The sequence below is a fragment of the Macaca thibetana genome, chromosome 17 (assembly GCF_024542745.1).
Source record: "Macaca thibetana thibetana isolate TM-01 chromosome 17, ASM2454274v1, whole genome shotgun sequence".
Classification (NCBI taxonomy): Eukaryota; Metazoa; Chordata; class Mammalia; order Primates; family Cercopithecidae; genus Macaca; species Macaca thibetana.
Genome location: NC_065594.1, coordinates 77239538 through 77265771, shown reverse-complemented (window position 1 = coordinate 77265771; position 26234 = coordinate 77239538). Strand labels below are relative to the sequence as shown.

Sequence of the window (26234 nt, the reverse complement as noted above, 5' to 3'; positions counted from 1 at the left end):
TAACTTGCATTTGTAATTCAAAAATGTATTCCTATCAAAAATAATTTTGTTCCCAACACATAACAACAACCAGTTTCAAATTCAAGGCATATTTAAATGTCACATATCAAAGAGTAAAAGGGATAACAGTCTAATAAAGCAGTTAAAAAGTTCTTAATACATCCAAAAGCACAGCTAAAGCACAGCTAAAGGTAAACTATTAAATGCAAGCTGTGGTCCCTTGAGTCTGATCTCCAAGTTCATTTCCAGCTCCATACCTTTGCAAAGGAGAGGGAATTTGGCCCATGTGGTCCAGTCCATTAAATGTCAAGGTTAAAAGTCAAGTTTTTAACACACTCTAACGAAACTGTTTCATCTTTTCTAATGCTTTGACCAAATTTTGTGTAATTAATAAGCAAAGCATTTGTTCATTAAACAAGAGTCTGTTTAGGAAATAACTGGTAAAATTTGTTTATAATGAGAGTTAGCTAATACTTCTACACACTAGGATTCAATTCCCAGCAAAAGCCTTATTTTCCCAAGCATAGTGTATTATCCCGTTATGTTTTCTCCACGTGGGTATTTTTTCCCTTTAAGTGAGTGCTCCTGTATTTTATATGCAACAATTTTAGTACATGCAAATAGTTCCTCCTGTGAAGTAAACATGAGTATTCTTTATTTTATTGAAACAGACAGATGTGTATAGGATTCATAAAAATAGAGAAAGAACTCATTTATCTTAAATATTTAGAGTAAATGGAAACTTAAAACTTCAGATAAGATCATTCTTTGTTTCTTAAATATTCCTAGGAATCTAAAATTAACTGGGAAAAATAGACATGAATAAAAAATAAGATATGATTTCATATGTAAACACAGTATCTAATATTTGAATACTATTATCTTTGAATATTATCATTGCCAATAGGTAATATTCAGATTTTCTAGATTTAGATATTTGATTATCAAATAGAAATTTTTTGATTTCATCCCTTAGTTTCAAGCCTATCTGTAAGTTTTCCAAATAAGAATGCACTCTAGGACATCAAATAATGTGATTTTTCTTTTTCTTTTACTTTAGAAAAAATCTTTCTAAAATAACTCCGGGAAAAAAATTGCAGTTTCTTTTCTGTTTTCTTTTCTTTTTCTTTTCTCTTTTCTTTATTTATTTATTTATTTATTTTTTTTTTGAGACAAGGTCTCCCTCTGTTGCCCAGTTTGGAATGCAGTGGTATAATCAAAGCTCACTGAAGCCTTGAATTCCTGGCCTCAAGCGATCCTCCCACTTCAGCCTCCTGAGTAGCTGGGACTACAACCACACACCACCATGCCTGCTTAATTTTCATTTTTATTTTTGTAGAGATGGGGTCTTGTCGTATTGCCCTGGCTTGCCTCAAACTCCTAGGCTCAAGAAATCCTCCCACCTCAGACTCCCAAAGTGCTGGATTATAGGTGTGAGCCACTGTGCCCAGCCAATTTCTTAAATTGATGTATAATAATATGTATTTTAGAATGCATTTGGATTCTTGCTTATTCGCTGAAATTAAAATGCTATAAAGAATGAAATTCCTAACCATCTGGAAAAGAAGTATTCTATGAAAAGCACAGCAATGGCATATTAGAATGGGGAAATGTGGGTTATGGAAATTACTTACGGCAAGGCTTTGAACTCGTATTTGATGAGGAGACATAAATGACCACTGAAATTTAATTGGACTGTAAATCAGTCTTGCAGCTAACTAAAGCATCAACTAGTCTCGCCCAGACTGCACTTCCCCTCTGCCCCAGTGTACCCATGAGCTATTATATGAATAAAGACATCAATAAAAACGAGCCCTGGGACTACTGAACTCTCAGCTGTGATTGCTGCCTGGCATCTAGGCCAGAAAACTCTGGCCATCCCCAGTCTTTGTCTTTGGCTGTCATGTGGTATAAAAAAATGAATCACATTCCTGGCATCTGTGAACTTCAAGAAGTTCAACAGATTTAATCTTAGAAGGTGGGAAAGCTTTGGCTGTTTTTCCTTATAGGTTCCATTTTTGGGTGGCAGATTTTTTCTTGGAAATATCTTTGATTATTAAATTTTTTTCCTGAGAAATACAGCTTGCTGATACAGTCTGTATTATCTGTACTCTGGGGTGAAATACACCCTGGAGACATAGAACAGGGATACAGATCAAGAACAGTTATCAACTGAGGGCCTGTCATATCGCTAGCACCCATCTGATAGAATTCTGTTGTGAGGAGGCACAGGACCTTACAGGCCCTAGGGCCCCAGGGTAGTGTGGGACAGATTCAGCTGGAAGACCACCCACAGGACAAGAGGAAAGTGGAGGGCCAAGTGTGTGTGCTTGTGGGGATTGGCAGGCGGGAGAGGAGAAGCTACTTTGAGGGAAAGAGGAACCTTTGTCTAGTTTTTAACGTGGTTTTTCTTTATTCAGATTACATGTTGATTTAGCACTAAACAAACATAATTTAAAATCACATGAATAGATACATTTTGTGTGCTTTCCTGTTACCTCTTTTCAGAGATTTTCTCCCATACCAATTTTATATATATACACACACATATATATACACACATATATACTTTTATATAATATATATATAAACTTTTTCCATCTTTTTTGTAGTTTTGTGACCAGGAGGATCAAAACCTTCATGGGGTGCCTGAATATTTTCATTATAGGTAAGAAACATACCTTCTTAAAATAACAGGCTTATATATGGCCCTGGCACATGGGCTACACATCTGATGTGGATCAACCTTAATTTTGAACTTGTCCATTTTAAAAAATACTAATTAAAATACAGTTCACCAAAGTGAGCTCAACAGACCCACTGTCCGTCACTTCTTTCCTGCCCTGCATTTGGTCAAAGCTGAGGCTGGTGCCCAAAGTTCTGTACTCAACCTCCAAGGCACAGCACCCCATGCTGTCTTGAAAGGGAAGTGGAAAACTCATAGGGTCTGCCAGGGTATGCATAAGTCAGAGAAACAGCCACCACATTGGGTCTCCTGCCAGTCTCCTCTCTGAAGCACCTTTATTTTTGTTTGAATTTTAAGATATATCCCCTTGATTTTCAGGAGGCTCTGAGAATTTACAAGCTAGAGTCTTACAAGCTAGGTCAGTATTGTGATCATATTTTGCAGACATGGAAAAGCTGACATGCATCATTTTAACTGGCTTGCACAATGTACAAAGTGCTTGCACAAACCAGCATGAGCTTAGAGATGTCACTTTGCTCACTGGTGAAGGCATCCCCTCCAGGGCATGGGGACGGTCTGAGATAGGGCTAGAGGAAGCAGAGGTTCCAAAGAGCATATCTGTGCCTCATGGTGCCTGCTTCAGAGGGTGCTTAGAAGAACCCTGTGAGCCTGGGGATCAGGGGAAGGTCAGGCCCTGAGGTGGAACCTACAGCAAATGTGCTTGGAGCTTTAGAGGGGAGACAGTGAGACTGTCTGGAGGGGCTAGATGGGTGGAAATTGCTGGGGGACTGTGAGGCTGCTGGGCCTCTCATTCAGGGCATCCACAGGTCAACCACATCCTGCCCCAGGGCTCCTCCAGATGGATGTTGCAAACATGCCTGCTTATAGCGACAGAACACCCTACCCAACCACAGTGCCACTGCCTCAGCTGCTGAGAAATCTTGGCAAACTATGATGATAGGAAAGAAATCAAAGATATTCAACAAGCTATATTTCTATTTGTCTCCCTGGGAGACTATTGCCTCAAGTAGGTAGTGTTTTATATAACAGAGCACCATGACAGGAGAAGGAAGTTAAATTATTAAATAAGATTCTAGCTAATCTAGTATGGTAAATCAAAATTCTGAACTGCAAGCATTATTTTCAATTCCTTCTTCCACTAAAAGGAGAACAGATAAAAATCAGAATAGCTGATGCCCACAAAATCTGTGATTCTATTTTTAAGACAAAGATACACTTGATCTCAAATCATGAGTACTTTTCTAAATCTTTAGTGGTCCCTCTGGTTAGAACAAGAGTATCTCCGAAGCAAAAATATCAGCTGGCTACAATACAGTCTGCTTATCAATAAGGAAAGGAAATCACAATAAGTGAATTAAACTGTCTCCCCTAGGTGGTTGGATTTAAGAATCTGATGATTCTGCTCAATATACATTCTCAAGTTACCCCAATGTGAATCCAGTACCTGATTAGTTTCATATTTATTTGTTGAAGACAAAGCATGAATGGCTTCAAAGACATCAAATGGGTTATTTTTCTATCAAATATGTTATGAGCAGCCATTTAATAATTACAATGTCCTCAGTGAATTGCCTGCCATTGACTCACAGTGCAGTAGTAGCCAAGCTTACTAAAAAGTGGACCAGATTAGGTCCTGTCTAATACTAAGCCTCCTGGGGCCAGGCAGGAAAGGTACGTAAGTGAATAGGCCAGGTCAAGGGTGTGGCAGCAGCTACTCTGCCCCAGCCAAATGCTACCTTCGGAAACATGGACTCCATATTACTTGAGCTTTAGATTTTCCAAGAGAAGCTGGAAATTCAGCAATGAATTCACATCACAGAAAACAACCCTGTGTGGATCATATATATCTTTGGGCTAAATTCAGCTAAGAGCTGCTGGTTTGTGTACTCATCAGCTTTACTTTCTTGAAGGCAATATTCACTATATCCACTAAGTCTGGATCACTTCCTGAGCTGGCATAAGCCAAGGCTACAGGCAACATCATGGCAGGCAGCAGTGGTAAAAGTGAGACCAGAAGAGCAGGTGTATAGGAGAGTTAGTCCTGCAACTTTCAGACATTTGGCTTTCGCCCAAAGAAAGAGAGTACGTGACCAACAAGGCACCCTCTACCTAAAAAGAAAATATCAACCCTCCCTTGACTGAGTCATCAGTTATGAAACATGCATGTTTTCTTGTCTCTTCCATGTGATGATGGATTTAGGCTGAGCCATCCATACCTCTCACTCATGGTGTGCGCTCAAAAAAGAGCTGAACAGGGTGAGAAACACATTTGGTTCAAACTAAAATAGTCTCTGCAGAGACTGAAACACTGAACTTGAACTCATCAGCACCATGAACTTAACAGCTGAACTAACCAATCCTCATGCAGAAGGGTGCAAGAGAAAACAAATCAACGTAGAATGTCCTCAGTGCTTCAGAGGTACCATGTATTAACACATTCTGAGTTTTCTCCCTCGAGGTTGATCTCCAGGAACTGTACGTATGCATAACTTTGGAAACTGTGGGCTTCTAGATGACTTCCAGAAATGTTTATACTTCTTACATAAAAGTGCTCATTTCAAAGATTCAAGGATGTCAGATGAGTTATTTTTTTAAATGATAGCTCAATATTAAATTTGGTAAGAACTCTTCCTGCTCTGCTTAATTGATAGGAAAACATTCCAGTGAAAATGTCAAGAATTTCTATGTATGCAAATCATCAAGCAATTAGAAAAGAGAAATAATGGATGTTTTGGTTCAGTCTTCCTGTGAATAGCCATTAGGACTGTCTTTGTAATGTTGAGTTTGGATGGCATAGATAAAAAAATACCTTATATCTGTGCAGCCTTGCTAAACTACTAAGGAATCTCAATGCGTCTTGATGTCACTAACATGGAATCTCAAGTGGGTACTTCCAAGCAGGGCTGGTACACTAACTGGGTCCACAGCCAAACCAAGCTCTTTAAGGACAGGGGGACTGTCTCATTCATCTTTATAGCACCAGTGTCTAGGACAGGGCTGGGAATTTATTAATTGGTGGTTGCATGGATGGCTGAATAAATTGAAATCATTGAGGACACAGTGCCACAATGCTGGTATCAACAGAAGACCACTAGACCATTCAGGGGAGAAACAGGAATAGGGCAGAAAAAGAACCCTTTGGACAAGATGTGTCGTCTGTGTGCCCTTTTAGGGTAGTTAAGGACTCAGAAATATCTAAGAGAAATAAACACCACTCCCCATTCTCCCATTCTCCCTACTCCCCATTATAGATAAAGGGGAAAATATTCCAGGCTGGGGGCAGAATCACTCACAGAGAAAAGAAATATAACAGATAAAAATCCACCTAAAGAAACCTTCTAGACTTGGTAGGTTTCTTAGAAATCTTTTGCCATGGTTACAAGGCCTTGTTTCCCCCAGAAGGCAGTTAAAGGTATTAATAATATTTCACTGCCTCTTTAAACAAAATTTATTATTAATTTAAAAATAGGCAATTAGGTGGCATTTCCTAAAAATAGGGCTAAGCTAAGGAGGCTCGCATGTTGCTCACCCTCCCAGTCTCTGTGTTTCTTCATCTACAGTTTTCTTCTGATTCTGTCCAGGTTCCTTCTTGCCACTCTCTATTGGCATTGCTTTCTCCTTCAGTCTCTGCACCATTTAATATTCTCTCCACCTTTTCCCCACTGCCCCACACCTCCTCTCCATGGCAGCCACAACTGTCTGAAATGCCCTGATCTTGCCTGAGAGGCGACACTTGTGAGATCTTTCAGTTGAAGCAAACTGCACAGAGGCAAAGGGACATGTGTACATTTTTGACTCCAATATAATTCAGTACTTAATCACAGTATGGATTACTGAAGTCAAAAGCAAGTGTCTTTAGTCTCTTGGTGAATATATGGTATCAGATTTAAAAAGTAATTAAAGCAATTATAATTATACATGTTAATAAATGTACACTTTCAAGAACTTTCTTTGGCCTACTTCATGACTATAAAATTTTAAATATAGGCCTGGTGCGGTGGCTCATGTTTGTAATCCCAGCACTTTGGGAGGCCTAGGTGGGCAGATCACTGAGGTCAGGAGTTCGAGACCAGCCTGGCTAACATGGTGAAATCCCGTCTCTACTAAAAATGCAAAAATTTGTTCGGTGTGGTGGTGCACACCGGTAATCCCAGCTACTTGGGAGGTTGAGGCAGGAGAATCACTTGAACCTGGGAGGTGGAGGTTGCAGTGATCCGAGATTTCACCACCACACTCCAGCCTGGGCAACAGGACGAGACTCCCTCTCGAAAAAAAATAAAATAAAATAATAATTATAGAAAAAGCTCAGAGATAATTAGTAGAATATGTAAAGATACTTAAAAATAGTCTGATTCATTATTCTGGGGGAATATTGTTTGGAGGGCAGGCAGTGTCATGCCATATTTGACTTATTTTCAAAATGTAGTTTTATTTGTACATAAAAGGCATATGCTGAGGTCCTGGGGGAAAAATTCTCAAATATGACAATCAGCTTTACTCTGGAGAAGGGCACACCGAGGTTGGAATGTCCCTAATATTTCATAGCACCTTCCAGAGGAGTTTTGCCAGAATTATTGTTTTGTCCTCTGCTGTTCAGTAGAAAGTTTATATTCAAAGCTCTAATGCCCCTAGTTTCAATGATACTTTTTGTGGATGACTCATTTCTGTCCAATATTTTCCACTTGATTATATTTGAACAAAATATTTTTAGATATACTAAAGAAAAATTATCACTTAAAACTATTAATAATTCAGGTTTTACATGAAAAGCAATAACACTGTCCTCGCTGAAGTTTACTGACCAGGGTTCACATTGACAACTTAGAGTATCTGGATAAAATTCATAAACGGAAGTGCTCAACTTTGAATAAGATTCTGCTCTTTGTATGAGTCCATGTCACATGTGGAAACATCTCGGTTCTTATGAGTATTGCAGTTAGGCTTTGATTATAATCCCCTCCCTGACTCCAGACAGTCTCCTTCAATCCCAGTTCCCCTGGGGGAATTCTGAGAATCATTTCTGTGGCTCTCAGGCTGAGATGGGAATCTAGTCCTCAGACCATCTAAAAACCCATATGTTATCCAAGAGTGAACACTTTTCTTCTCCTCTAGGATATAAATGAGGAGGAAGGTAAAGAGGCATGAGAAGGAGACTTTCCTTTCCGCTAGTGTTCTAGAAGTGTTTTAAACAAAGACATATTCAAGAGCACTGTGTATTTATTCAGAAGGAGGGGAGTGATGAGACTGTGTTTCCTCAGCAGGTGCCAGAAAAGCTAAAATCAAAACAAAACCCTAGATTGGAAGGGCTGCATGATAGCCAGGAAAAAAAAGTGAAACCCTGTCTCTACAAAAAATACAAAAAAATTAGCCGGGCATGGCCCACGTGAGGCTGAGGCAGGAGAACCACTTGAACCCAGGAGGCGGAGGTTACAGTAAGCCAAGATCGCACCATTGCACTCCAGCCTGGGTGGGACAGTGAGACCCCCATCTCAAAAAAAAAAAAAAAAAAAAAAAGTAGTTGGCAGATGAAACCATGACATTGAGAGAAATGAGGAAGAAGGTGGCGTGAATGGGTCTGGTGGCTACCCAGAAGCAGGCCCCAGATTTTATCTTCCTAGTCTTTACCCAACATTCGTGATTCCACACCATACTTCCCATTCCTACTCCACAGGCCTTCCCCGGATGACATTCCAGTCGTGGAACTCACCAGGGGTTAAGGCTCCTCCACAGCTCCAGTAGGTGGAGGAGGTGAAGGAATTTTCTATTTTCTGTTGCACGGCCATCTGGGGGTTTGGGTTAGCTGCACGCTTATGATATCTTTCTTGAATCCCAAAGATATAGCAACATCACAGACATGGGTGGCACTTGGCCTGGGCCATGCTTTAGCACTGTGTTACTTATAAACAATGCCACAAGCTAAATAAAATGATTGTAGGCCAGCCCGGAGATCTAACCAACAAGTCCATGGCCGTCTCTGTACGAAAACTGAGTTCCAAACCAAATGACAAAGGAAATTTTGAATAAATATGCTTAAAATTAGGGACTATATGTGTACGAAAGCAGGATAAATTCCTCTACTAAATCAAGAAAAAATATGTAGTATGTGGGCCACACTAAGAAAATATTTGAAAGTGTTTAAAATATTTACAGTAAGATGTGTAGTAAGTGAGGCTGTCTGAGATTAAATAGGCTGCTTCATTGAAGATGACCCCTGGACATAAAGTAGAATCTAAGAAAACATTTTTATACCTTTAAAAATCAGCACTGTATTCACTACTGTATTTTCAAGGTAGGTCTTAATATTATGTAACATAATATGTAATATATGTAATATACAGACAATATGTTACATAATATTAATATAATATGTAACATAATATTAAGACCTAACTTGTATACATTGAAAATATTTTCCTAATGTATCTACTTTTGCTCATGATTATTTTTTATATATCTTGAATATTTTAAAGAACAGGAACTGGCAACTCAGGAGTGAAAAATAAAAATTCAATAAACACAAAAGTTAAAAAATTAAAGCAACAAGGGAATTCCAAAAATAAATTCATTTATGGAGCAACAGAAAAGAAATTTCAAAAGGATTCATATATGATACGGGTTTTTTTCAAAATGAGGTTTTGCTCCCAATAATAAATTGAAGATTCAGGTCAAGAAAAATCACAGAAACAAGATCTTGTTGGATTTAGCATAAAATGCCCAATCCTGCTCAATGCCCTGCTTTTGTATCCATTACCATTATGTTGGACTTAGAATCCTGGGCACATTTTGGCCACAGTACCCATTTTAACAGTGGAGTAGAATGTGTAATTTAGCCTGCTAAGAATTGGCTTTTAAGGCATCAAAGGGAGAAAAGCAACCAAATGCTAAAATGCAGTAAAGGGAACAGTAAGATTAATATAATGTACGGGACATGGACGTGTGTCTTTATGTATTGTCATCATCTGACACATTCTCAAACTGGTGGGATGATGCTGCCATATAACAAACTTTCCAGCAAAAAACTAAGTTTTTTTTTCTTTTTAGTTCTTTGCCTGTGTGTGTGTATCAGAGAGAGGGACAGAGAAAGAGAGGGATGATGAGGAAGAGAGAGAGAGAGAGGTTAACAAAAACCACTCAATTGTGTGTAAAATCTAGGTGCAAAGGAAAAATCAAAAAGAGTACTGGAGGGGGATTTCAGGAGGCTTGTCTGTGCCACCAGTCAGATTTGTGCCCTTTCGAGCCTTAGTTTCTCACTTGGCTTGTATCACACTGGCACCTCTGCAGTGCAGTGAGTAGTTTAGCCAGTTCACCATCTGTCATCCCCAATAAGCCCTCAGGAAGTGCCAAAATAGCCAATCGATGGCAAAATGGAAACCAAAGGAGGAAAATGTTTAAAGAAGGAGGAGAGCTCCCATATTCTCTTCTATTTCTTTTTTTTTTTCTTTTTTTTTTTTTTTTTTTTTTTTTTGAGACGGAGTCTCACGCTGTTGCCCAGGCTGGAGTGCAGTGGCGCGATCTCGGCTCACTGCAAGCTCCGCCTCCCGGGTTCCCGCCATTCTCCTGCCTCAGCCTCCTGAGTAGCTGGGACTACAGGCGCCCGCCACCGCACCCGGCTAATTTTTTTTTTTTGTATTTTTAGTAGAGACGGGGTTTCACTGTGGTCTGGATCTCCTGACCTTGTGATCCGCCCGCCTCGGCCTCCCAAAGTGCTGGGATTACAGGCTTGAGCCACCGCGCCAGGCCTCTTCTATTTCTTTATTACTAACCATCCCCCATTAAAGCTCGGTGGTGAGGCCCATTCTTTTAGCATCACCATTTACTTTCTGATATGACCTTTCTCATATGATAAGAACTCTGACTGTAATTACTTATACATTTGTGTATCGCCTGTCCCCCTCACCATGTAAGACCCACGAAAGCAGGAACTGCTGTTTTCATTGCTGTATTCCCACAATTCTGAACTGTACATGGCTCAAGGTGGGTGTTTTTTTTGTTGTTGTTTTTTTTTTTTTTTTTTTTTTTTTTTGCCAGAGTCTTGCTCTTTTGCCCAGGCTGGAGTGTAATGGCGCAATCTCGGCTCACTGCAACCTCCACCTCCCAGGTCCAAGCAATTCTCCTCCCTCAGCCTCTCAAGTAGCTGGGATTACAGGTGCCCACCACCACACCTGGATAATTTTTATATTTTTAGTAGAGATGGGGTTTCACCATGTTGGCCAGGCTGGTCTCGAATTCCTGATCTCACATGATCCACCCACCTCAGCCTCCCAAAGTGCTGGAATTACAGGCATGAGCCATCATGTCCAGTTCAAGGTGGGTTCTTAGCATACATTTGTTGAGAGAAGATATAAAGCTATGTTGCCACAGACATGGTTTCATTTAGAAAGAAGACACCTTTGCACTCCATTCCTTGCCTTATGAAAACAGAATTCTTAAAGGGAAACGTGGCAACCGTAAAGAATTTTTAATGCAAAAAGAACCATTTTATACTATAAGATTTTATTAAATGAAAACCTAGGTCCAATCAGACATTATCCTTGTCAATCCTTAATCCTTTCTTTGTAGAAATGACCACTCAGATATTTTGTCTATTTTTTAAAATTGTGGTAAAATAGACATAGCATAAAACTCACAATTTTCACCATTTTCAAGCATACAGTTCAATGGCATTAACTCCATTCACCTGGTTGTGCCACCATCACCACCCTCCATCTCCAGAACGTCTCCTCATTCCAAACGGAACCTGCCCCCGTTAGAGAATAACTCCACATCCTCCTTTCCTGCCAATCCTGAATCCCTTCCTCCTTCCATTCCTTCTTTCCTGCCCTCCCACCCTTTCTGTTTTCCTTCCCATTTGGGGCTTCACAGTGAGACCCCTGGCTCTTCCTGCTTGTATACCTGAATCATCATTAAGATCCCCATTTGGGTTCTCATTTACCTCTGTGGTTTCACTACAACTAAATTAAACTTATACTTGGTTCCCTTTGCAGTCGCTCCTGCAGGCTGCCTAAAATATTCATCCTCAACTAGTGTTGTTCCCTTTACCTGAGATCAATTTGAAAGTCAGGTTCTGTGGGGATGGTGAAGAAAAATAGTATCTTTGTTTTAAAATTATTATTGTTAAAAATTAAAAAGTGAGTTTCAATTGAGAGGACTCCTTTTGATAGACTCTTTTCAGACAGAAGTTGTGTGCCAGTTTTCCCACCCTGGGAAGAGTGAATGGTGCCTTTTCACCCCTCAAATTTGGATTCTCTTGCTATTCTCGCCAAGCAGCAATATTTTCACACCATTTCTGATATTAAGCTTGGACTTTAAAAAGTTTTTGCTTCTACTAAACTTTCGGCTCAACTAGTCAAAACTTTTCAAAGCAATAAACTCAGTAGTTCAGAGTTTTTAAGGGGAGTTGTATGAAGAGGTTCATCCCAAGCCTACACTGACCATAGACTCCAATCTAATTCAAACATGGTAGGTTCACAAGAGAACAGGATTTGCAGGCAGGCAAGCCTGAGGTCTACATGTATCCGTCATTTCCTACCTGCTTGAATCTTAAGCAAATTATTCTCCAAGATGTGCTCACATATGGATATGATACTCACAATGGATAAGAAACGTCACAGAGTTATGCTGAGTAGTAAAAGAAATAACGTATATACACATCTGACATGTAATAGTGGGTTTTGCTAAATGTTGGTTCTGTTTCCTTAGCCTATTATTTTAGGATTCATAATCCTAAATAATTTCTTTTCAGTTTCTATTTAAATAGACATTCAAATAATACCATGGGTAACTTAAATATTATATGATCTGTATGGCACCCCATATGTTGGAAATAAACTTGGTTTTGATGAGATTAAGATTCTTAAAAATGAGCACTTCATTCCATTTTTGTATATGTATCTCCTGAACTGTCACTGATGACAAAGTATAAACTGAATTTCTCTGATTTTTCCTTAAAGCATTGACTGTCAATTCATGTTAATCATTTTTCAAACTGAAATATTTTATTACAAAAGCATCAACAACCACCAGCTCATGATAATCAGTGTCCACTGCAGTAGGAAGTTGATGTCCCATGAAGGGCAGGATTTCCCATTCTTTAAAGTTAAACTTGTTTCAAACCCAGCTTCTAGGCTTAACAGATATGTTACCATAGATAAGTCACTAAACATCTTTTATTCTTAGTATTAGTAATTTCTAGAGTGGGAATTAAAAATTTTTTCTAACAGGGTTGGTGTGAGGATCAGATAATGTATTTAACAAGTGCTTTGTGGTAGTAAGCATATAATAAATGCCACTGTTATTATATAGTAACATTTCAATTATTTTCAAGTAATGTTTCAATTAAGTAATATTATACAGTAATATTTCAATTATTTCCATTTCCTGGTATAAGCCACAAAATATGAATATGTTGATAAGGCATAGTGTTTATTAATAATTCTTAGATCAGTGTGCTTAGAGTAAATGACTCTCTATGGACACCTCTGTGCATCCAGTCTTGTCTGATAAACATCTGTCTTTCAAGCTCCAAGCCTTCACCTCTCCCCACATAGGTTCCACATAAGCAGTGGAAAGATGGAGGGGACTTTCTAGTTTATGTTAAACCAATCAACCAACTGATCAAAAAACTCCAACCCAACAACTCTTAAATACCTTTGTCCAAGGCAAAGGAACACAATGGAATTTTTCTTCTCATTCTTTACACACTTCTTAGCTTTCCCCATTTTAACTTTTTCCCCTGTGCAAAGCCATTCTTAATGTTACAAGGTTTGAGAAAAGCAAAGAAAAGGATATGAACAATAGGAATCGGTTTAAGCAATTCCTTCTGTCCTAGATCCTCTGAACTAAAGTGGTTCTCTGGACCTTTTGCATATTTTAGTATAACCATGACAAATATTGAAAGAATGATTAATGGAACAGTTATGAAATTATTACTAGGAAAACATACTTGGAGTAAAGGAGGGAATTAGGTTTAACTTCAAGTATCTTTTTGATTCCTCAAAAACCGTTCTAAATTGTAGGGAGGAAGCAAAGTTATTTTATTTAACAAAGTTAGAATAAATGTACAGCCTGCTTATTCAAGCTGAATAGAAGTTTGATGGAGGGGAAAGAGGACTGAGCATGCTGTTAGGAGACTGAGTTTAATCCTAATCCCTTATTGTAACTATGACTAAGGTCAGTTAACCACTCTAGGTCCTTTTCCTCATTGGAAATATGAAATATTAGGAGCTTCGGGAAAGCTCTAAGTCTGGCTTTACCACTTATTGTTATAGTATGATCTTGAGCAAGTTCTTTAGCTTCTCTAAACTGGAGTTTCCTCATCACTAGAGAGGGGATCATAATAGTCCTTCATAGGACATGTTGGGTTTCAATGACATAATTCATACAAAAGGCTTAGCCCAGTGTCTGGCACGTGGTAGGTTCTTTGTGAGGGTAGCTGAGTTATGTTTTCGCTGCCTGTATGCTCTGGAGCAGTTCAAGGTGCCTTACATGATCCTTTAAAGCACTTTCTCAGGAAGGCAGTGTGGTGAAAGGGAGACAACATTGTTCTAGGCAGGACTCGGTGATCAGGTCCTGGGCCTGGCTCTCTTGCTATGTGTGTGAATTGGGTAAGCTACCAAGAAGAATGTTAAACAAGGGGAAAAGCATTGACCTCAAGGTCAGGCAGCTGTAAGCCCATCTGGGCTCCTCTTCCAATTTATAATGTAATTCGCATCATATTTTTTCTTTTTTATGTTTTGTAGAGGTATGGTATGATGGTGGAAAATCTGCTCTTATGACTTACTGCCTTTCATATCTGTGATGTAATTGATGCTGGTCTCAAGCCAGACCTATAATGCCTGATGCACCTGTGATTAGGGGAAAATGGGCAACATTCTGCAACGATCACCTTAAAGATGCTGCTTCCAGAAATGCATTGCAGCAAGCAGTAAAGATTGTAGGAAATTTATTGACATATGCTCTGAGATCTTTGAATACTCCAGAGCAAGGGGAGCAATGATAGGAATAATATAATTTGATCATCGAAAGTAAAACAAAGAGACCAAAAGCTCTAATATTTTGTATTTAATGCTAAAGCATGATGAATTCTAACTGCTAGATTAGCTATAGTTTGTCATAAACTGGTGTCAGAAAATACCAGTCAACAAATGTGTCCTTTATAGTACAAATCAAAATGAAGGGGCGTAAATGAGAACCATCCTTTTTATGGTCAATGGGAGAGAGGTCTCATAGGAGCGTTATGTGACAGAGAGGAGAAAGGCACTGAAATCCACAGACACCACAGAAGTCAGAGAACAGCCTCTGGGTGAGCAAAGGCAAGCCAGGGATCACGGAGCCTCTCTGAATTTCCCTACTTCTGAATGATTCACCCTTTTCCCCTCAAATGTTCTCTTTTCTCTCTATCCCAATTTCATCACTTTGTCGATAAAGCAGCTTTCTCACCAGTTAGCTTGACTCGGGCTGGCTGTCCCTGCACACCTCTACCCACTCACTTGGAGTTGATTTGAGTTTCCAAGCCTCTCATGGAACCTGTCCTGTCCTGTTCTCATCTTGAGCTTTAAGGCCCTCCATAACCTGACCTCCTTCTGATCCACTCAGCTGCACTTTCTAGGACTGCCCCACCACATCCTCCTCCTCACGCTCCCTGGTGTCTCCCACTCACCCCATTCACTGGCTCACATGAGCCACAATGTCCCCTCTTCTTTAGATCTGATGCAATCATAGCTGTTCTATCTGCTTCTATCATGAGATAAAGTCTGAGATGGATTCTGAAGTTCCTTTCTAAACCACATATGCTATCGAGGAAGAATGTTAAACAAGGGGAAAAACATTGACCTCAAGGTCAGGCAGCTGTGAGGCCAAAGGCAGGCTCTGCTACCTACTGGAGCTGTGATCAAACATGTGATGTCTTCGCATGTAAAAGAGGGAAATAGAGTCCTGGTGGGTTTAATGTGATAGTATGTGGAAAGCAGATGGCCGGTGCATGGGTAAGCATGGGTTCCCTTTTCTCTTTACCCTACCTCATCTCTACTTCTTCAATTTCCAGCTGGTCATGGTGTCAGGAATAACCTCACCTGTCCCTTCTCTGTCTCATTCCTACACACCCCTCAGACCTCTGACACTTCAGGGATGAGGCCGTGCCATGGCACTTACTTTCCAGGCAGCAACATTTGCCTGCTGGACTTTGTGTTTTATGACATTCTCTGCTTGTTTCAGATCTGTTTGACTAGGCAGTGAGTTCCTAAGTATGGTTAGCATTTCCCCAACCTGGTGGCCTCTGGAGTGGTCAGCAGACCCAGCCCAGTCTGACCTTGGGAGTTACTGCCTCCAGCAGTGTCACCCCAGAGGAATGTCAGAAGGGGCTGAGAGGCCAGAGCAAATGCCAGTGTATCTTTGACATGTGGTAGCATCTTATGTGTTTGGAGCCTCAGTCTCCGGTTTGTCTATCCTCCACATCCACCTGCACAGAGAAGCTGTCACCTTCCCCAAATGTGCGGGCAGACGTGTGAGAAGGTAGGCAGCAGGGGCACAGCTTGGGTGGATAACGGCCCATGAGGAGGAATTCCATTCCGTTCACAGCAACTCTTATAAAGAAGAAAACCCTGCCCGTCGTTCATCCCTTGAAAATGGACCCGAATTCCTTCATTGCAGCTAGTCTCTCTTTCCTTACAAATCTAGAGCTGGAAATAAACACCGATATAGGATGAACTATATATTCATGTTGCTCCAATGAGAAAACCTAAAATTGGAGAAATGGAGCATGATTTTACTACCATCAACAAAAGCCAAAATAAGACTGGGAATATGACTAAAAAAGACCCCCCTCCAGTTCCATCAAAATGCAAAGGAGGTCGGGCACGGCGGCTCATGTCTATAATCCCAGTACTTTGGGAGGCAGGTGGATCATGAGGTCAGGAGTTCGAGACCAGCCTGGCCAACATAGTAAACCCCATCTCTACTAAAAATACAAAAATTAGCTGTGTGTGGTGGCAGGCGCCTATAATCCCAGCTACTTGGGAGGCTGAGGCATGAGAATCATTTGAACCCAGGAGGCGGAGGTTGCAGTGAGCCAAGATTGAACCATTGCACTTCAACATAGGTGACAGGGCAAGGCTCCATCTCAAAAAAAAAAAAAAAAAAAAAGCAAAGGAGGATGGATTTGAGGTGTCATGCGAAGGACTGTCCACAGGCAGGAATGTGCTGCATAAGGACTCTTGACATTTTCTCTTCAGCTGCACAGAATTGGAGCTGATACGGTGTCTCTATGTGCTATATACAAAAGAATTCTACCCAAGTTTCTCACCAAGAGGTGTAAATTATTCATGAAAAATGAAAATGTACTAGATTACAACACTTACATAACTGAGCCTTTTCTTAGAGAATCTGCAAATGCATTTATTAATTAAACTTCAGGGTAGGCCTGCAAAGCAGCTGCTGCCGAGGCAGGAACATAAAAAGTCTATTGTCTACTTATTTTCTAATTTCTTGAAGAGAAAAATTAATGTACATCTATGTTGTTCTCATAGATCCAAGACCACCTAAGATAGACAGAGTACCCCCCAACCTCTTCCCAGCCTTAATTTTTTTTTTTTTTTTAGCATACTAAGCAAGTCTGGATTCTGCTATCTTTAGCCATGCGCACAGTGGAATTCAGCCTCAAACTGCCAAGGAGCTTTAACAAATAGCGTTCACTGAATGCAAATGCTGCAATTTTTATAGTTTTATTTTTTTACGCAAAGAAATTGAGGAGGTTTCAATCTCAATCCTTCAATCTCAATCCTTCTCTCTCTCTCTACTCTCTCTCTCTCCTGCCTTCTCTACAAAATATTTGATATGGCAATTCTGCCTCATCTGAAGTAACCATATCCATTCTCCAACCTGAATCCCCCCCCTCTACAGTTAGAATATAAGCAAACAGTTAGAGGTGGCTAAAGGACTTAGGCAGTATAAGGTAGAGAGAGAAGTCTCGGCCCAGATTACTGTTTACAAGGGCTGGATTCTGACAGTTGCTGTCTCTGCTTTTTTGGAGAACAACATACGTGGGGCCCAGCTGCTTTCTGCTTTGCTTGTTCCCAGGAACAAGCAAACTCCGAGAAAGGAGTGTTTCACAGTTTGACCAGCCATACATACAGGCCGGCCACTTTACTGTGTATTTCAGGAGAGAGAGAGGACAGGAGCCTACTCCTCCCACACTGGGGCCTTGCTGAACCAAGATTTTTCTTGTGAAACAAAATGCAGGCCCCAAAATGGGTCAAGTGGTGAATAGTGGGGAATGTTTAATGCCTCCTACATTTGTCTGAATATAGTCCAGACAGATGGCATTGAATAATAGATGTTTTATAAAACTCTGAGATGAGAGATGAAATAAAACACAATCTTACCTTTCTAGACTTCTTGGTTAGTACAGGTGGACTTACATATCCAAGAATCCATATACAAATAACTTTAAAGTTATGTTCATGTTTATAGGTCAGAAACAAGCTTTTCTCTTCCCTCTTCAATACTTTATAGCAGGCCAGATAAAACATAATATATGTCTGGTTACATGTAATTATTTTATCTTTCTGATAAGATATTGAAATTGATTATCATATATAATAAAACTATGCCAGGTAAGTCTAGAAAATGAGATTTTCTAATTTATCAAATATAAATAGAGGGCTATATGTATATGACATATTATCAACTAATTTCCAGTAAGTTCTTCCTAAGGCCAACTCTCTGGTGAATGTACTTAATCTTTGGAGGAGGGTTCAGAAGATGTGATAAGACCTTGAGGTCATAATATTAAACATGAATCATCATTTTTGGAGATGTGATTAAGTGTTGGTTAACATATTGCCCAGAGTATAATCTGATTTCATTAGCTTCTAAAGCACTTCTTGTGATGCTCTGTAAAAAGATTCCCAATATTAATACATAGGACTCTCTTTCCCTAGCATGGACTCATGGGCCAGAATGAATTAGATGGATAATCTGTTCACTGTCCATAGAGCTCTGCTTTGGAGACATGGACAATATACATTCACTCTACACCTGAGGGGACTCTTTCCTTCAAGCAGAAGCCTGTGGTTGGAGGTAGGGGGCGAGCTTTTGTGGCTCTGAGTCTCATTTAGGTAGGAAATGGGAAGGCCCATGTGAAAGGTGAACACATTGCCGGTGTCCGAACAGCGAGGCCACCCGACTGCTGTGCTGGCAGGGACTGAGTTTCACAGCAGCCTCAATCTCTCTTTCTACCACGTGACATTTATTTAGACAGGTTTTGCCATAGTATGAAATCATTTCATGTTTCTCTTTTGCCAAAAGTAACACTCCCTTTGTAATGGGCAAAGGCAAGACAAAGTAGGCCACTTGCCAGCTGCCATCGTCCCAGTTTAGGCTCTTGTTAAAACCTCTTAATGGCCTCCACAGACTCTCCCGCCTCGAATCCATCTGCTCACTCTTCCTAGAGTACCGTTTCCATCACTATCCTGCTTGAAAATCTTGCAGTGGCCAACTCAGGGCCGAACCCTTTAACTCGGTATCAAGGTCCCACACAATCAGAATCAAACCTACGCTGTAGCCGCTCCCACAAACAGATGCTCTGATCTATCTGAATGGGAGTTATTCTCCAGCTAAACTCGATGCTGCCCCAGCTTTCTTTGTAGACGTGCATTTGTCTTTCTATTTAATGATAGTGCCTTAAGGAATGTGCAAAGTCCTTGTAGAATTCAGAGGACAGGGAAAGTACTTCTTGCTGGGGGAGGAGGAGAGAGATGTTCAGGGAAAGATTCAGAGGATAAATTGTATTTTAATTGTGCCTTTAAGAATGTTATTAAGGGCCGGGCGCGGTGGCTCAAGCCTGTAATCCCAGCACTTTGGGAGGCCGAGACGGGCGGATCACGAGGTCAGGAGATCGAGACCATCCTGGCTAACACAATGAAACCCCGTCTCTACTAAAAATACAAAAAAATTAGCCGGGCGAGGTGGCGGGCGCCTGTAGTCCCAGCTACTCGGGAGGCTGAGGCAGGAGAATGGCGTAAACCCGGGAGGCGGAGCTTGCAGTGAGCCGAGATAGCGCCACTGCACTCCAGCCTGGGCGACAGAGCGAGACTCCGTCTCAAAAAAAAAAAAAAAAAAAAAAAAAAAGAATGTTATTAAGTAAATTAAATGATCTCAGTATATAAATGAAGAAACTTAAAATGTATTTATTTGAAAATTGTTTTATCTCCCTTTGAAATAGAATATAACTTTGAAATAAAAAATGCTAAACAAATTACAACTTAGAATATTGTAATAATTCGAGCTCAGGAATTTTACTCTGCACTCTCATTTTATTAAAAATTCTTTTCTTATGAAAAAACAGGTAATCCATTACTAAGCTTTACCTCTCTTAATGTACATTCTAAGATTAAATTTGTTTCAATATAGGCATCTTTGACAGATTTACACATTCTGGTCCTTGGTCAATGGACTCAAATTGACTAATTTACATGCTACCTATCATTTCCCCCCGCCAACCAATTTTTTTTTGTTAACAAGCTATTTGTGAGATGATTAGTAGAGGTTAGGAACAAAGTCTGTGACAAAAGAAACCCATGAACCTGTTTCCCTAAGACAAAGGACTAATTTTTTCTTAGGCTATCTTACTTCTATAAAAATTATTGATAATTTTCACTGGTTATTTTATCACACTGAAATAATAAGGTCCATTATATGGTTCATTATATGGTTTCTTTCTTTTTTTTTTTTTTTTTTTTTTTTTTGAGACAGAGTTTCGCTCTTCTTGGCCAGGCTGGAGTGCAATTGCGCGATCTCAGTTCATAGCAAACTCTGCCTCCTGGATTCAAGCGATTCTCCTGCCTCACCCTCCCGAGTAGCTGGGATTACAGGCATGCGCCACCATGCCTGGCTAATTTTGTATTTTTAGTAGAGACAGGGTTTCTCCACGTTGGTCAGGCTGGTCTCGAACGCCCAACCTCAGGTGATCTGCCCACCTCGGCCTCCCAAAGTGCTGGGATTACAGGCATGAGCCACTGCGCCCGGCCTATTATATGGTTTCTAAAGATGACCTGGCTACTTTACATAGCTAGCTCAAGGCTCTATTCAAATCCAGCTCATCTCTCCAGTGTAGGATTCATCTTAGCTTGAGCTGCTAAGGCAGTATACCATCATGGTTAAATCAAGTTTTCTGGAGTCAGGTTTAAACTCCAGCAAGACCATGTAGAAGCTGTCTGACTTTGGCTGAGGTAGCTAACTTTTGTTTCAGTTTTACCACCTATCAAATGCGGGTGATGATCATTGCACCCATCTCATAAAACTATTGTGAAGAATTGAGTGTCTACATCTATACATAAGTATCCTCTCTTACACAGTATATAATAGAATGTATAATATGATATGTAATATATTACATGAGAGAGACCATTTAGAATCATACCTGGCACATAATAAGAGGTTTATAATAATCATATTATTACTATTAGGTATAATTTGCCTGTTAAGGCCCAAATACCTTAATTGAAACAGAAAAGAGTGCTTAGTAAATTTGTTTATTATATTTTTGTTTCCTTATCTGTTCCTAAAGCTAAACAATCAAAAAACATTTTATATTTCCCAAATATATTTGGATTCTGTCCTGATTTAATCTCAAACCACCAGTCCAAGTTCAGTGAAAACTTTTATTGGTGGCATCTTGATTCAGCCTGAGGATAGAGCGGCTTGTTCAGCTTGGCTCACCATGGGGTAACGTGTAAATTGCACTGGACCTAAGAAGCTGTCATGGGATGTTTAAATCTATCCTCTTTCTTCAATAAATGATTTGTATCTAATTACAAATGCTTATGAGATTTTTAAATATTTGAACTGACAGTCTGAATTGATCAAATTAACAAAAAATCTGTCAAAATCCAACTACATTTTGTGTTAAAGACAGAAAAGAAGGCAGGGTGCTTATCAGTCACTGAACTCTGGAATCATTAGTTCCACTTTGCATTCTATTTGTGTTTATCTTTGTAATCTCATGCTTTGGGCCTAAAACAATAGTCACTGAACCTTTGGTTCACTGAATCTCAAAGCTGAGAGGGACTCCAGGGGCATCTAGTTCTACTCCTCCTTTCACAAATGAGGAAACTGAGATTCATTATGTTTAAATGACTTACATAATCCACATGGGTATGATTCTATTTGAGTTTAAAGAGTGAAATCTTAACAAGATGATAACTTGTTATTTTAGTCATTAACAAGCTCTGGGTTTCCTATGATTGGATGTTAAAAGAATTGCCAAGGTCTTTTGTCGATGCTTTGCTCTTTGAAACCTATTGAAAATACATAAAGAATATCATATCTGGAAATTTGTGTTCACTATAATTTATTTTTTCATGTTTTTCATGTGCAAGCAGACTTGCATCAAGAGCTGCTAAAGGATTTCTCTTCATCATTTAAGTGCAATCTAGCAGCAACTACTACATCTGATAAACTGCAAAACACAGAATATAGGATTCTTGAAGCTACTGTCAGGTACTCCTTTAATTATATTTCTTTGGATTAAATTGAAATGAAACTTCAGCTACGCTTGCAATTAAAGAAGTTGAAACTTCAATGTATTTCCTTTTCCATTCACACCCTGCCTGAAAGTGATGTATTTTAGCTTCTGAATATTCCATGCTTCCAACCTCTGCCTCCCTATACACACACACACACACACACACACACAGAGAGAGAGAGAGAGAGAGAGAGAGAGAAACTTGAATATACGTATGGAATCTCTCAAAGTTTTTTTCTGCCAAATGGAGCCAAAGAATCACTAGGCTTGAATGATATATATGACACATGGTCAAATATTTATCATGATAAAATAATTTATCCTACAACTCTAAAGTATTTCTTTATCTTGGCTTCTTTTCCTTTCTTAAAAAAGATCTCTAAGTGCCCAAAAGGCTAAACTTACCATATAGAATTTCACTGTAACAAATACTACTATATTATACTTCAAACTTGTATTTTATTTTGAGACAGGGTCTCACTCTGTCACCCAGGCTAGAGTGCCGTGGCACTATCATGGCTCACTGCAGCCTCAACCTCCCTGGGCTCAGGCGATCCTCCCACCTCCGCCTCCCAAGTAGCTGAGACTACAGGTGTATGGCATCATGCTGGCTGTTTTTTTTTTTCGTATTTTTGTACGGACCAAATTTTACCATGTTGCTCAGGCTGGTCTCCAACTCCTGGGCTCAAGTGATGCTCCTCCCTCGGCCTCCCAGAGTGCTGGGATTACAAGCATGAGGCGCTGCACTCAGTCCAAACTTGTTTTCTTATAAAAGCACTTTGTAACAAAGATTGGGTCAAAAATCACTAAACAGATTTCAAGGAGGCAGGACTTAAGACTTGAAAGAAACAGGTATCCAGCTGCCCTATTGAGAGTGAATGATTGAGAAGAGCTTTGGTCCTAATAATGGAAAGATGCAGTCTCTCTCCCTTCTCCCATCCCACATTAAATCATCATCATCATCATCATCACCGTCTTCCCAGCTAAGGAACTCATCCTTGCCTGCTCTTTGTTCTGTTTATTTCGAAGCTGGGTTGGCTTTCCTCGGAGGACGGGTTGGCATTTTAAAGGTGGGAGTGAATTACTGAAGAATCGTCCACAGTTGATTGACACCTGCCTCTGCACTGCTGTTCAGCCTCTCCTCCCTCCCCCACTCTCTGCTCTCTCCTGCTCTGTCACAATGCTGAGGGCATAGTCAGCACTGTCACGGGGTTTAACTTTTATTTCTGCATTCCTGTCCACTCACGCCTCTCTTTGTAGAGATGAAACCTGCAGAGCTGGAATTGTGGATTCACTTGAACGTGGAAAGCAGCATGACTCAGCCCTCCCAGCCTGCAGAATGCGGGTTGGGACTGCCATGATCCCCCAACACGATTTCCCCTAGTTTCTTTTATCCCTTGTCATCTTTTATTAGCAGAGCTGATTTTATTTTTAAAAACCCATGAAACAAAACTAAAAACCAAACCAAAATTGTTCTACTGTGAAGGGAGGGCATGCGCAATGAAGTATTTTCCCAGGCGAGGTGAGAGTTTCTGCTCATTCACCCTCACGCTGTCTTCTTGTGGCTAGAAGCACATGTTTGCAAGTTGGGAGGCTAGGGTCAGGAATACAGTCAGCTTGTGACCACAGAGTAGGAAATAGCAGCTGGCTGTCACTACGAAATAGTACATCCATGGTCTCACTGGCACATGCATTAAACCAACAGAGTTAAACGCTCCTCATCAGTTATATCCAGCCTTTGTGAGTTCAGCGGCACCCATGACTCTTCATTCTGGATGGTTTGGCTCTTAGGCCAGTATTGGAGCAGATTGTGAAGTGGGAGCCAAGTGAGTTTGGCAGAACCTAAGACCGAGGTCAAATGATCAAAAGAATTATTCAGACCTCAAATATGACACTTAGGCCAAAGGGAAGACTTTCTAAGAGGAGAATTTCTTCCTCCACATAGATGATGGGGTCTGAATGAACCGAATTAAAATAGAGCCAGTTTTGAAGCACCCATGGGTGCGCGTCTACGATTTTTATGTGGCCATTCACAAACCACTGGATAGGTAATGCTGTACTAAAAGGAATTTAAGCCTGTCAGGTTAATTACACAATATTAGGTACGAAAACAAACAGTGCAACACAAAACATAGCTACATCATTATTTGCAGTAAATGTTAACTCTAAATAAGTGCAACCTGTCTGTAAATGCTTGCTATAAACTAATTAAAAAAATAAAATTTGATGGATAAACATGAAAAAAAAATTCTCACCGAGAATTTTTTTTTTAAATATCAGCACTCATTTAGAGTTTGGGATTTGTGAAAGAAAGCTTTAAAAGGAGCAAACCTGATTGGCTGTGGCTGTTGCTGCGAAGGGGACACTTGTTGCAGGAGTTGTTGCTGCAGAGACAGTGGCGGACGTAGCGCTGTGCATCATGGGTACTTTCAGGAGGGGAACCATGGGAGCAATGAACAGGAGGGTGTAGCATTATGGTAATAGAAGTGGTATTTTGGCATGGTGAATATCAGAGCAGCAAGCCATCATGGGTTAAACCAGCAGATGGCATGCAATCACAATGCAAAGCAAGGAAGCATGGGAGAGAAATAAAAAAGGGAAAATAGCTTATTACAAGTACAATTAAAGGAAGTTTTAAAACATAATCAGTGATTCCCAGAAAGGCCAAAGCAGATTACTTTGGTTGATGTATTTATAAACATTTTACTTCTAACAATAGATCCATTCCCAATTCAGAGTATACGGTGTATGTAATAATGGTTGTTTCTAAAATTGTGAAAGGTGATGTCTGATGAAGCAAGAATATGTGATCATCACTTTTAATCATAAATTCTGAGACATCCAAGTCTCCATATGGAGGCCTAATTTGGGATAGGATGTTCTTTGGAATTATGGTGAAATTGAATTTTTTTTTTCAATTTGGAACTGCTTACATGAAATGGAATTGCTGTGGGTTGTGGTTTATTTGAATCAATAAACGATGGAGCAAACATCATAGCCTTGATGCAAATTCTAACACAGTTACTCTGAAATAGCCAGACAAAATTTGCAATGTTTCTTTTTCTTGACTCTAAATAGATCTAATCCACATGTCTTAAAGACAGACGTTTGTACCAAGGCATTCATGTGTGTGAAGACAACTATCTGCTATTAAAATTGAATGGCTAAGGGAATGCTGAGGTCCAGAAAAATCATGCCAAATAAATCAACACTTAAAATTAGAAAAGATAATTAAGTTAAGAAGCTCAGACATTCAGTTTCAAAATACATCCATTTATAATTTGTAAAAAATGAATACTTCTGGGAAACTCTGATTGCTCTAACACACAGCAAAGAGGAGATAAAGGCACACCACTATGAAACTTTCAAACATTGATGAAATTAGCCTGCCTCGCTGATAGAGTAAGCTCTGTTCCTTACGCTATACCATATAAACTATAAAGAGAAACAAAACACAAATCATTAAAAAGCAGACTCGTACTTGTGGCTTTATGTTTTTGTAGTGATTGTTCTAGCACAAGAGGTCACATTAAAACCGTCATTTTCTTAAATATACAAGTACATTTTTAAAAACCTATATGTTAACTCTAAAGCCAAATAAGCCTTCAAATCTACTATTTCCTGTAGCATTAATTTCAAGCAAGTGAAGGTATTGTACATCATATAAAAGACAAATAAAAAAGGTTGAAACCTACCAATACTGGTAGCGGGTGTCATGCACAAAACTGACCCTGATGTCATGCAATGGTGGGTGGAAAAAGTGAATAAAGGGAAAGAAACAGGTTAGCGGTTTAGAGTTAACATTCAAAGTGAGATTGAAGCACAACCAGAAATAAGTAGGGTTAGTTAACACAGTCTTTTAGGGCCATTCACATTGTCAGTACAGACACAAATATATCAGACTTATTTTAAGCCAATATTATTCCAAGCTCACTCCTTAGACCACTGTCCACACTTTCTATTCATATGCATCGACATGATTCTAATAAGAATGACATGTGATAATGC

The 26234-nt window shown here is 39.7% G+C and overlaps 1 protein-coding gene and 1 long non-coding RNA gene across 13 annotated transcripts in view; one reads left to right on the top strand and one right to left on the bottom strand.

Moving 5' to 3' along the window:
• Positions 1-26234, bottom strand: part of MBNL2 (muscleblind like splicing regulator 2) — a 171730-nt gene that overhangs the window by 3263 nt on the left and 142233 nt on the right. For 2 of the 8 annotated variants that reach the window (XM_050765986.1, XM_050765990.1), the window contains 2 exons: positions 25922-25957; positions 24558-24652 (listed from right to left, as the gene is read on the bottom strand). The exons of 2 other annotated variants lie outside the window; for them this stretch is intronic. In XM_050765986.1, the coding sequence (XP_050621943.1) occupies positions 24558-24652; positions 25922-25957 (131 nt within the window). The remainder of the gene's footprint in view (positions 1-24557; positions 24653-25921; positions 25958-26234) is intronic. 4 more of the 8 variants (XM_050765985.1, XM_050765989.1, XM_050765988.1 and 1 more) reach the window with 2 other exon arrangements.
• Positions 1-26234, top strand: part of LOC126940231 (uncharacterized) — a 134524-nt gene that overhangs the window by 41290 nt on the left and 67000 nt on the right. For 3 of the 5 annotated variants that reach the window (XR_007720675.1, XR_007720676.1, XR_007720673.1), the window contains exon 3: positions 22084-22201. This is a non-coding gene — a long non-coding RNA (uncharacterized LOC126940231). Of the gene's footprint in view, positions 1-22083; positions 22662-23486; positions 24449-26234 lie in introns of those variants that run through there. The other 2 variants (XR_007720674.1, XR_007720672.1) reach the window with 2 other exon arrangements.